We start from the raw sequence: 13,552 nt of genomic DNA, 5'->3' as shown, positions 1-13,552 counted from the left end.
CCAAAGTGAATTCATGGAGAGTGCCAACAGACGTGCAGAAAAACCCAACTTACCGTCTTCAGCCATTGATGCTGCTCTCTCTCTCTCTCTGTCTCTCTGTCTCTCTCGTTCGCGAGGTGATTCTGGGCTCGGATCTCGGGGGAGGTGCATGCCCGTCTCGTAATCGAAACCGATCCTCTCAGCCTGCCTGCGAGCTTGCCGTAAAACAGCGCCACCTGCTTCTCGTAATCGTAGCGCAGCGCGGTAGAAGATGGTGTCTTTGGCGTTGTACTTCAAACAGTTGTTGACGATCAGCAGAAAGTCGCACTCGAAAGCTTCAAAGCTGAGATAACGATGTGATTCTAAACAATTCCACATAGTCTGGAAGTCCATCGGACGCTCAATGTGGTCCAGGTAATCTGGGACCTGGAGAAACACAAGCACAACCATGAAAGACACAATGCTGCATATTTCATTTTTTCCTAAATGTCACAAAGACACACATCTGTTCATTAGGGGTGGGTGGTATGACCAAAATATTACATTCATTATATCATATATATATATATATATATATATATATATATATATATATATATATATATATACACACACACACACACACACACACATACATAAATATACTGTATATCAGGAGAGTCAATCTATTAAAATTTTTAATCAAATTAATTACATGACATGTCGATTAATTAATCATATTAATTGCAATTAATCACATCATTATTTGCTGAGAAAGGCCCCCAAATAAATATAATTCATATAAATAATGCATAATAATAATATAATAATTAAATAGAACATGTAGGGCCTATAATAAATATACTGTGTATTACAGATTGAAATTCAGTTTGAAATAAATTGCATTATTGTGGCCATTGAATAAAGCACTGATCAGACAATACAAAAAGTGTCTTGTTTTATTCTTATCTCATTGAACAAGTCTACAGTTGACAACAATCTGTTTTGCATTGAGTTCATCGATGTGTCCAGTTCTCACAGGACGAGTTCTTGCATTCCATCTGCGCTATTTTTAATTGTCACTCTTGTGCGAACCTCAAACTGATGCGTTTGAAGTATCTCACTGATATTCACTGTCATAAACACCGCATTTTTAGGACACTGTGTCAAGCTAAAAGAAGTGGAAACTAAAATCGCTTCTCAAGATTCCTGTATTCTGTTGTGCTTCCTCCTCAGTGAACGGTTCTCATTCTGTTTCTGCTGCTTGTGATGTTTGTTGAGGCGCGCTGACACCTATTGACATGGCTCGTAAAAACACATGTACTTCAAGCTTGAATTGCTCGTATGATAGGAAAATCTGTACTTTTATTATGGAATTTATGTACGTGTCAGTGGGCAAGATTAATTGCCTTCATTTTTTTTATAGGCTTCTTTTTTTAAATAATTAATTGCACTAATTTAATGCATTAAATCAACAGCCCTAATGTACAGTATATATATTAGTGCCCGACCGATATATCGGTTGGCCGATATTAGCCTTTCACCGATATATCATATCGCTGTATATTTTTCCGATATGAAAAAAAAATGTCAGAACATATAATGCAGAAAACAATGCTTTAGAATTGGTGTCATAGCATAGTTTGTCCAGCAGAGTGCGCTCCGACTCCATTGTTTACAGAGCTGACTCTGAGCTGACGGTGGCTCTGCAGACAGGGCGGAGTTAAGCGGTGTCTTCTCGGTAAGTTAACTAGTTTGTGAAATACATACTGGAAACTTAAACAATGAGCCCATCATTTTCAATATAACTAATATAACGTTAACCCTATCCCTGACAACCATGTCACTCATGTCTGTTTGCTGTTAGCCAGCTATAGTTTGTCAGTGCAGTCAGTAATGTTGCAGATTGAAAGGTAAACATCAGAGCATCTTTTTTGCAGCTCAGCAGACAATGGTGCGGTGGTGGATTGTGTGTGGTGATTGGTGATTTCACGCTGTGTTGTTACCTAGTTGGTGAGACACAATGCTGGAAAGTAAAATAAACAACGTCCGTATTTTACTCTCCATGACAACGAGCTTATAGCTAACTAGCTAATCACATAGCTACTTTCATTGCTCGTCAGCTGAGTGGAAGCTAATGAGTAAACATGTATTCACCAAATTGTTTTGTTCAGGATTCACAGTTTGGTACCCCCTTCAACCGAACAATTCCAGTCGTGTTATTTATAAAATGTAATATTTAAAAGTTTAGTTTTCCACCATTGAAAGTTTCCCCTGAACTTGTATAGCAGAATATGGTGTAACACTGCTGCTTATCTGTTTATCTTGACTCGGCAGTATTAATATAGTCAGCATTTGACTGATACTAAACATACAGTACTGATGTTTATTTAGCTATTTATTTTATTTTTATTTATTCTTTATTTTAATGCTCAGCATTTAACTGATACTAAACAGTAATACTGATGTTTATTTAGCTATTTATTGTGTTTTTATTTATTCTTTATTTTAATGGTCAGCAATTGACTGATACTAAACACAGTACTGATGTTTATTTAGCTATTTATTGTATTTTTATTTATTCTTTATTTTAATGCTCAGCAATTGACTGATACTAAACATACAGTACTGATGTTTATTTAGCTATTTATTTTATTTTAATGGTCAGCATTTGACTAATACTAAACATACAGTACTGATGTTTATTTAGCTATTTATTTTATTTTAATGGTCAGCATTTGACTGAGACTAAACAGTAATACTGATGTTTATTTAGCTATTTATTGTATTTTTATTTATTCTTATTTTAATGGTCAGCCACTGACTGATACTAAACAGTAATACTGATGTTATTTAGCTATTTATTGTATTTTTATTTATTCTTTATTTTCTCAGTGTTCATTTCTAGAATTTGTTGACAATGTATAATAATAATGTCAAATATTCTTTGATAAAAATATTTAAGAAAGCAGCCTTCTGAGTACCTTTGCATAGTCATATTGGTGCAAAATCGGTGCACAATCCACATAGAAAAGGTCTGTTTTCATTCCAGCTCAAATATTAAATATATCGGCCACCATATTGGGTATCGGTGAATTTTCCCTCTCTAAACTCGGTATCGGTCTCAAAAATCCCATATCGGTCGGGCTCTAATATATATATATATATATATATATATATAAAGTATATAGCTGGAAATAAATACTTTATATAATAAATAACCAAGTGGTATTGTATGTTTTTCTTTAATCTACTGAATTAAATACGTAACATTTGATAATTTTCTCTTTATTCGGAACTTGACGGGTGAATTCAACAAATAAAAGATAAGAAAACAGCTTTATATTGTCACACTTGATCTAAAAACAAAAGACTCAAAACAGTAAAACTAATATTATAAAACAGATAGTTCTGACTCTAAATCCTGACTGGATGAGCCACATTTAAAGCCATTGTGAAATATAAGCACCAGTATATGCCTCTTCCGTGGTATAAATGGTATAGTAAAATCTCCGTCATTTTTACAGTCACAGGGTGTACGCAGGGCTCTAGACTGTGACCAAAAAAAAAAATATATATATATAAATAAATATAAATCTACGGTCTAGAACCCTGTGTATACCGTGTGAGTACAAAGTTGGCTAACTCTGATGTGCTTCTTTTATCTGTTCTTTTACACGAACACTTCAACTGGTGTTCATATCAGTAAATTTACATCTGCATCCCAACACAAAATCAACGCTTTACTGTTAAGTGGGCATTTCAATGGGACAAAAATATGAAATGTTATTGGTAACTGTACTTACTGTACATATATGTGTGCAATATTATAATAATAAATTATCATAAAATATAAAAATCATTATTAAAAGTTTGTTCATATTTTAAAATGTTAGTCTGGAGCCTTTTAGCAGAATCGTCTGAGAGCATTTCACTTGTTAAAGAAGACCTGGTAGTGTGTGTGTGTGTTTGTGTACCTCACTTAAAGGTACAGGCTCAGTGAAGAAGTTACTGGTGTCTCGTTCCTGCAGTTGTTCCAGAGTGCTGCGCAACAAAATCAGGAATGGAGTCAACTGCATCTCCAGTGCCAGCTCCTGAATCTTAATCTGAACACACATGAAGTACATACGAGTCAAAAATAATACAACATACAAAATATATTCCCCAGACAAAAACGAATCCGGCTCATTCCTACTATGCACTACATTTTCATACTCACAGATATCTTCATGTACTGGATAAAATATGAAACTCGCAATTGCTGAAGATGGAAATCTTATATCAAAAGTGAGCACAGAGGTGGGTTTTCAATCATTTCGATGCTTTGGCTTGAGCAGATGTCCTAGATTGAGCTTGTAGTCCACTTAGAGGCCGAGATCTTTGACGAAACAGTGGGGAAGGAGTGTGTGATCATAAAATAGACTGAATGTCTATGAACGAGCACATGGCGAGTGTTCAGCTGCGTTAGAGCGCCACCTGCATTTCACATCTGTATATTGTGATGGAAGGTGATAGAGGAACATTTCTTTTTCTGGTACTTGCTGCCGTCGAGTGGAATGAATGAACACTTTTAACAGGGACACAGAGCAAACAGAGCCTGAATCACAGGCTTTCAAAGACAGGATAAAATAAAGAAAGGGGTTTCTTGAAATGAGACCAATATTTTGCAATGAGTCCACTGTGTGTGTGTAAGGTGAGCTTTAAATTTCGGTGTAAAATATTGCAGCCAAAATATGCAGCAGAGCTGAAAGACCTAAAGAAGCATTCCAGATGTTTTCCTTTATATAATCAAAATGAACAGAACATGTTTTCTAGGGAACATCGTTCTAATTGATAATCATTTTATAGGTTTCACCTTTATCCTCAATATCACCTTGCATCCTGTTAGACTTGTGTAAAATCCTTTAAAGCCAGTTCCTTAATGACATCATCCTCCAGGAAGTGACATAATTTTTTGTGGGAAAACAAATGCTGTAATCCAGTGTTCTCTAATTTTTTCCTCTCTTTGAAAGCCTACTAGTCTTTTTTTTTTTTTTTTTTTTTTGGGCTGTTGGAGCAAATGGGAACCCAAAAATAATTTGCTGTGGTCTCCCATTCACGGCTACAGATGTTTACCCTGCTACAGTGCATCCGGAAAGTATTCGCAGTGCTTCACTTTTTCCACATTTTGTTATGTTACAGCCTTATTCCAAAATGGATTAAATTCATTATTTTCCTCAAAATTCTACAAACAATACCCCATAATGACAACGTGAAAGAAGTTTGTTTGAAATCTTTGCAAATTTATTACAAATAAAAAATGAAATAAATCACATGTACATAAGTGTTCACAGCCTTTGCCATGACACTCAAAATTGAGCTCAGGTACATCCTGTTTCCACTGATCATCCTTGAGATGTTTCTACAACTTGATTGGAGTCCACCTGTGGTAAATTCAGTTGATTGGACATGATTTGGAAAGGCACACACCTGTCTATATAAGGTTCCACAGTTAACAGTGCATGTCAGAGCACAAACCAAGCCATGAAGTCCAAGGAATTGTCTGTAGACCTCTGAGACAGGATTGTATCGAGGCACAGATTTGGGGAAGGGTACAGAAAAATTTCTGCAGCATTGAAGGTCCCACAGTGGCCTCCATCATCTGTAAATGGAAGAAGTTTGGAACCACCAGGACTCTTCGTAGAGCTGGCCGCCCGGCCAAACTGAGTGATCGGGGGAGAAGGGCCTTTGTCAGGGAGGTGACCAAGAACCCGATGGTCACTCTGACAGAGCTCCAGCATTTCTCTGTGGAGAGAGGAGAACCTTCCAGAAGAACAACCATCTCTGCAGCACTCCACCAATCAGGCCTGTATGGTAGAGTGGCCAGACGGAAGCCACTCCTCAGTAAAAGGCATATGACAACCCGCCTGGAGTTTGCCAAAAGGCACTTGAAGGACTTTCAGACCATGAGAAACAACAATTGAACTCTTTGGCCTGAATGGCAAGCGTCATGTCTGGAGGAAACCAGGCACCGCTCATCACCTGGCCAATACCATCCCTACAGTGAAGCATGGTGGTGGCAGCATCATGCTGTGGGGATGTTTTTCAGCAGCAGGAACTGGGAGACTAGTCAGGATCGAGGGAAAGATGAATGCCGCAATGCACAGAGACATCCTTGATGAAAACCTGCTCCAAAGCACTTTTGACCTCAGACCGGGGCGAAGGTTCATCTTCCAACAGGACAAGGACCCTAAGCACACAGCCAAGATAACAAAGGAGTGGCTCCGGGACAACTCTGTAAATGTCCTTGGGTGGCCCAGCCAGAGCCCAGACTTGAACCCGATTGAACATCTCTGGAGAGATCTGAAAATGGCTGTGCACCGACACTCCCCACCCAACCTGATGGAGCTTGAGAGGTCCTGCAAAGAAGAATGGGAGAAACTGCCCAAAAATAGGTGTGCCAAGCTTGTAGCATCATACTCAAAAAGACTTGAGGCTGTAATTGGTGCCAACGGTGCTTCAACAAAGTATTGAGCAAAGGCTGTGAATACTTATGTACATGTGATTTTTATTTTTTTTTATTTTTAATAAATTTGCAGAGATTTCAAACAAACTTCTTTCACGTTGTCATTATGGGGTATTGTTTGTAGAATTGAGGAAAATAATGAATTTAATCCATTTTGGAATAAGGCTGTAACATAACAAAATGTGGAAAAAGTGAAGCGCTGTTAATACTTTCCGGATGCACTGTATACTTTACTTATGCGTTCCAAACCAGAAATGGATTTGATGAGCTCACTGATGCTTTGTGGTCTTAGTTGGCTTGTCTCACTCTAAAAGTAGGGCCTATTCCATCCTGTTTGATATAATAACCTAAATCTGTATGGTTATATCAATAAAAAAAATACAATCTAAATTAACCTCACATTGCTGAGCTTGACCAGAAGATTTTACTGAAAGTCTGGTAAAGTCTTTTTAGAAACACTTCAGTACATTACAACACAGACATATTTTTTTTTTTGAAAAATTACAGGAGGGATTCACCAAGAATTCATTATTAATGCACAGTATATTAACATACATTCGTCCTTGTGTTGCCCGACAGACCAAAGAAAATATGCAAATCAGGAAAGCAGACCCAAAAAATTCTCAACTTTGCCCTGCGTCTGTATGTGTCTATTATATGTGGTTATAACACTCTTATCCACGATTTGATGAATTACCACTGCGACAATCTCTCTTTAACAGGAGTACTATACCCAAAAATTCTAATTCTCTCGTCATTTACTCGTCTACTTACCATCTCAAATTCGCATGACTTTCTTTCTTCTGTGGAGTACAAATGAAGATTTGTTTGATGGAGATACGATGTGTTCATATCCATACAATGACGCATGCATCAAGGACTAGAAAGTCTATCGAGCTTCAAATCATGATTGCGCCAAAGAGATGAATATGTCAAGATTTATAGTGAAAAAGGACTTTAATATTGTTCTGTTTGTCACCCACACCTAACGTATTTCTTCAGAAGACATGGATTAAACCACTGGAGTCGTATGGATTTACTTTTATTCTGCCTTTATGTCCTCTCAGGAGCTTGAGAGTGTTGGACCCCATTGACTTGCATTATGTGGACATATTCACATTGGATCGCCATCAAAATATCTTTGTTTTCTGCAGAAGAAAGAAAGTCTTACGAGGTTGAGAGGGTGTGAGGGTGAGTAAATGATGAGAGTATTATCATATTTGGGTGAACTATTACTTTAAAGAAAATTCTGTTTTCTGCTAGCTTTCCCAGGGTAAACTGTGCAGAGCAAATAGCGCTGACTTTTGTGAACACAGCACAGTCCATAATAAGCTGAATTTAGACAGGATCTAAATGTGTTTGTGCTGAAAAGAATGACAATGAATTAGTCTGCATAGCACAGTGCTGTCCCATGTGCAAAAGTGGCACAAGCGTTTAATGAATTCACCCCACGGGGTTGAAGAGGTTCTGCATAAGAGGAATGAGCCATCTGTAGGACAGCAGATATCTTACAGTCTCTCTCTTGAGTTTCTCTCTCTTGCGGATGAGTTCCACCAGCAATCGAGCTCTCTCCAGGTCATGTCTGAGCCGCTGCCACGCTTTCAACTGCTCCTTCAACATGGAAGGCTTCTCTTCACTGTCCCTCTGTGCAAACACACACAAATACAGTGTCAATAAGCAAAAAATCATCCACACGTTCCAATGAATCAATGCACTCATGTACTAACTGCAGCCACGGTCGGGAGCGGTTCGGCATTGCGTTGAGACTGTAGGTGTGTCTGGAGTCGTCGCAGGAGAGGGACGCCATTGCGGCTCTGTCTCTTTAAGGTCCAGTAGCTGTGTAGTCTCTGCATGAACTGACTCTTCCTCTGCACCGTCAGGTTACTGGTGATCTTACTCAACCTAAAACACAAGAGATGAAACAGTTTGAGCTACAGTAATCGCTCAAGGTGCTTTCACACTACAGCTTTAGATGCAGAATAAGTTCAGGTCATTGGGTTGGAGTCCACTTGAACACAAAAATCTGGGCAATATATTGAATGACATCATTATGAATATCACAGTCATTTTAATGCACTTTTCATTTGGCCATTCAGTCATTTATTACACATCTGTACTTTTGGAATAATGTACAGATTTTTCTCTTATGGAAAGAAATTGGCTTTTATTCACCAAAGTGGCATTCGACATGTAAAAAAAAGTGCGTACTTGTGAGGTGGTATACATGGCACAGACACCACCGGTGCGGCCGCTCTCCTCTCAGCCAGTATTTTCCTCGCTCTTTTCATCTTCAGACGGGACTTTGCTTTCGCTCTTTTCGCTCGCTCTGAGCTCCACCCCTTTCCCTCCTCCTCACCCACTGGTACATCATCCTCATCCTCTGCCTCACCCTCACTGTGGGAGGAGCCCATACTGGCCCCTCCCACTCCTCCCAGTGGACGGGCGGAGCCTGGTGGGGTGTGGATGTCGCAGTAGGCCGTCTTGCGTACGCTGAAGGAAGTCCCGTTGGCGCCGGTTTCTCGCACGGGCTCCATCTTCATGTAGAGACCGGCCTGTTGGGCACAGGTGACGTGGAAGGCGGTGTAGCAGTTAGCTTTGTGGCACTGAATACATGCGCCAGAGCCACGCTGTTTACAGATGTAACAAGTGAGCTTCCAGCGTGCGGGTGGGATGTGCTCAATGCTGTCGATGGGCTCCAGGAAGACTGTATTTGCAAAACACACCTGCAAGGATAGCGATTAAAGGGTAAATTTAAAGGGTATTTTCATCAAGACAAAAATATGACAAAGATGAAAAAATTATAAACTATGTGAAAATTAACACTGCAAGTGATGGACAAAAATGTCTTGCTGCTTGTTGTTGCTGGTAAGGACAAGAACTACGGAAAAGATCTGGATTTATTGCTTATTGCGTCGCGCCTCGTTAAAACACAAGAGAAAAACATTGCTAGCTCTAATGTATGAATCAGACATTCCACAACAGCACCCCCTGATCAAACACACTCACCTCCGGGATCCAGAGCGCACACACTACATGTGCCCAGCGGGCGTCATCGGTCTGTTTGAAAGCCCCACCTTTATTCGGGCACAGGGCACAGTCCACGGCTCTGGAGGGTGACTGCAGGCAGCGTCGACACAGCCACTGGCCCTCAGGGATGTAAGGAACCCCGTAACACTCCTGATGCACGGCCAGATTACACATGTCACAGAACAGGATGACATTACTGTTCTGACACTCGCCATCGTTACAGATACAGCACACGGCATCTTCATCAATCAGAGAGCTCGGGTCAGCCTTCAGAGAGAGAGAGAGAGAGAGAGTGGTCGATTATGACTGTCAATCACAGGTCTGTGTATGTGACAAATATGCACCAAACTAAAACTTTTTCAGGTTATTACTGAGATTTCGGTGCACAATAAACTGCTTTTGGGATTTTAGACATTTTGGACTCTTGTAGCCTCAATGTCTGTGCCCTTCAAGGTAAGTATGGACTATGATTTTTTTAATTTTATTATTCTATAAATCGATTTTAAAATTATCGGCTGTTTAATTGGTTATCAGCCTTTCCCAACACCTTAGTTACTGATAGATATTCGGATTGAATATATTGCACTACTGTGGCATTCTGTTGTGTTTCATCCAGCTGTCAAGAACATTTCCTGTGTGAACAGCTCTCATTCTGTGTCTGCGCTGCCCCCTGCTGACACGACAAGGAAAAACAAAAAGTTACATGAACTTCAAGCTTGAATTGCTCCGATGGTACGAAAATATGTACTCTTATTACAGAATTTATGTGCAAATCAGGAGGCATGATTAATGTCTTATTTTTATATAATGAACTGCATTAGTTGACATGTCAAATTGACAGCCCTCATTTTTGTGGTGCTGTTGTCAGCGTGTTGCCCTCAGGTTACTACAGAGTTCTGAGGGTTTTTTGGCACATTGCCATGCCGTGCTTGGGCGTTGCCATGCAGTTGCTAGGTTGTTTATAAGTGGTTACTTATTGGCCCAAGTCAAAAGATCCAATCTACAAGTCTCTGCAATACTCTGGTCTCAAGATACAGTAGGTACCAGACCAAAATAACCCTTACCGCACACGTGTACCACCGCAGTACACGCCAAGTCACAAATGGAACTCACCTCAAAATCACGGCCAGGTGGAGATACTTTTTACCCCTTTTATAAGTGTGAAGAAAGAGTTGTTACTTTTACTAACACTGTTAACCTTATTATTATTATTTACATTATTATGTAGTTTTATAAATTGAGATCAAACAATGCAGTGAATTGATGGTAGCATTAAAGCTATAGCTCATGAATTTAAAAGTGTCATGAATTGGATTTTTTATTTATTTTATAATGTTCCTTGAGGTCCACTTATATTGTCAGTGTGATTTTTTTCATTAAAAGTAGTCATAATTTAGGAATAATTGGTCATTTTTTATCCAGTTTTTGTGCCTCTAATTCAAATGCTCTATTTGTTCCACCAGCAATCGAGCTCTCTCCATAGTTGGGGTATTTTCCAACGGTGAAACATTTCCGTGTTTTACAAATGCTGAGTACCGTATGACAGTCCCAAATAAAGTGTAAATACATGGTGCTATCACATTTATAACTGTGAAAGGATACACTTACCGTGCAACATGTAAACGTATACAGGATAAAACTTATCGGTGTTTATCGATGCACTGTCGTTCATCATATAATCATCTTTCATCATATATTCAGTGCAGTGACAAATGCATACGTTGTTCATTACAATGAGTCATGTTTTCATTAAAAAAGGAAAGAGATTGTCTAAATATATTGATATCAATACTCTAAGTGCATCTGTGGCAGTTGTGCCATCATGCCAACAGAACAAGAAAATATATGCTGCTTAGAGATCCCTGTGCATTAAAACTAATACACGAGCATCTAAAATCACTAGGATCAAATCAAATACTCAGTACACATCTAACAGTCTGTAACATACGAAGCAAAACAATTACCACGGATACTCACTTGTTTGTTGGGTCCAATATAGTTGGCACTGCATCAACTTTTAATTTAAGTGTCTCTGCAAAGCCTGCTTCGAACTGTGTCTTTTGTGAAAGAATCATCGGTAAAATGAAGCGAGCAAACAAACACGCTCTTACCGACGCGATCGTTAAAAATAAACGTCAGCCACTCTTTCTTAATGTTGGGATCCTTGTGAAGCAAATGCAAGAAATCTAGTTTCCCACAACCTGGCACTGCATCTTGACATCTTCATGGCCATTGTGACACCTCCTGTTGCTCCAAAAATAATCTCACCGCTCTAACTGCAAGACCGGTGGGCGTTGCCTAAGCAGTGTCGACGATAAAGCAGGCGTTGATCTGTTTATGCAGAGGCTGGCCTGTGCTGATGTAATACCTCACTATGATGTATTAGTGAGGAGGAAGTAGGGAACAAGCCATTTTGGCACCTTGGTTTCAATAAAGCCTTTTTTTGGACTAACGAAGAAGTTTTCGGTTCTGAAATTTACAGTATGTTTTTATAATGCTATGAACTCATATGTCAAGATATCATGGTACGTTTGATTTTCCATGACCCCTTTAACATTGGCATAATATAACTGAATAAATTCTAGAATGTCGGCTTTTTTCAATAAATGGAAACCGTCGCTTCATACTAGGAATTAATTAATCGCACCACCTTCCTGAAAATCAAAACGAAAATACAGTGTGATAATTCATAATTTGACTGTTAGCCATACTAAAAAAAAAAAAAAAACATCAATATGCATTAAATGAATGGTGCCGTTATCCCATGCTACAACATTCCTGAAGTATAATAAGTCAATGGCTGTACGTGTGGTTGAGCATTCGACTACGGAGCAAGAGTACACGTTCGAAATGTTTAAATAGATGACGAGTGATATGTTTTTATTGCATATCTGTACATTTTACCACATACATAATAATAATAATTGCTATTCTGTATGATTAAGGTCCCACCTTCAATGTAAGTCTTAGAGAATTTCTTATAACCCATTTGATCATTCATCAGGTAAAAAATCGAATTGCTAATAAAGTAACAGCAGACCTCTCAACAAGCTTGATGGTTTAAGTATAACAGTATAAGCGACGCTTGACTTTATAAACAGCACTCATCAGACTGAGTAAGGCACTGATCTCACCTTGTTGTGGCTCTCAAAGTAAGACTCTTTCTCCAGTCGATCCATCAGATACTCAAACACCTCCTGTGGGATGGGTGCCACACCTTCAGCTCGACGCCTGTCGTTCATGATGTCCAGCCAGATGTAGTCTTCCTCATCGATATCGTACTCCACCTCTTCATCCAACTCCTCAGCAGACTTATCAATGTACCTGACAGGAGGTCAAGGACCATTAAACAGTGTTCACAAGACATTTTACTTCCATAATGAGTTGGTGTTCCATACCAGATACCAGAGTCAGAGGTGAACATGAGTTTGCAGTGCATTATGGAGGACTACTCCCCTCCTAAAACACTGCTGGCACACATTTTCGGGGAGGTTGTTTGACCAAGACGTGGTGGCTGACGGTCAAATTCACCCTCCAAAGCATCTCCTTGTATCTTAAATGGCAATGTTTTTTTCACATCTATCATTATTATTGCCATAAGCTTTATTATGTTAACCAGCATTAAATTACTGCATTAAGTATTGACAAGATTTCAGAGAGGCTGCATTACCTACAACAGTACCATAAGACAACCAATGAATAAATAGTTATTTGACTACTGGATAACATTATTTCTGGCCTAAGTGATGTCAACCGAAGAGGAAAGTTCTTTCAGAGACAGAGCAAGTTATTGCATTGAAGACCAAACTTTTTCTTTGGAATGGTGCGTAATGATGAATCAGAAACATGTATTAGGAAAGTAAACAGAGTCAATGACTTTAAACATGCTCAAACTGTCACTTGTAGGCAGATTTTCCTCAAAAGTGTACAGACAAACACACATTTCTAACATTGGCTCAACCAATGGTGTGAGTTTAGGGCGGGACTACCTTCTTGCCAACCAATGAAAGACAAGAGGATTTTTCAGAAAAAAAAAAATGCTTGAAAATAGTCAATCTTTTT

General features: G+C 39.0%; 1 protein-coding gene across 2 annotated transcripts in view; it reads right to left on the bottom strand.

Moving 5' to 3' along the window:
- LOC127424006 (peregrin-like) overlaps positions 1-13,552 on the bottom strand; it is a 34,785-nt gene that overhangs the window by 10,687 nt on the left and 10,546 nt on the right. For both annotated transcript variants that reach the window (XM_051668757.1, XM_051668758.1), the window contains exons 3-9: positions 12,625-12,814; positions 9,470-9,757; positions 8,672-9,186; positions 8,191-8,365; positions 7,976-8,107; positions 3,936-4,064; positions 54-405 (exon numbers count right to left, since the gene is read on the bottom strand). In XM_051668757.1, the coding sequence (XP_051524717.1) occupies positions 54-405; positions 3,936-4,064; positions 7,976-8,107; positions 8,191-8,365; positions 8,672-9,186; positions 9,470-9,757; positions 12,625-12,814 (1,781 nt within the window). The remainder of the gene's footprint in view (positions 1-53; positions 406-3,935; positions 4,065-7,975; positions 8,108-8,190; positions 8,366-8,671; positions 9,187-9,469; positions 9,758-12,624; positions 12,815-13,552) is intronic.

This window comes from Myxocyprinus asiaticus, chromosome 33 (genome assembly GCF_019703515.2).
Source record: "Myxocyprinus asiaticus isolate MX2 ecotype Aquarium Trade chromosome 33, UBuf_Myxa_2, whole genome shotgun sequence".
Classification (NCBI taxonomy): Eukaryota; Metazoa; Chordata; class Actinopteri; order Cypriniformes; family Catostomidae; genus Myxocyprinus; species Myxocyprinus asiaticus.
Note: the sequence above shows the minus strand (reverse complement) of the source record. Positions and strands in the feature narration are given on the sequence as shown.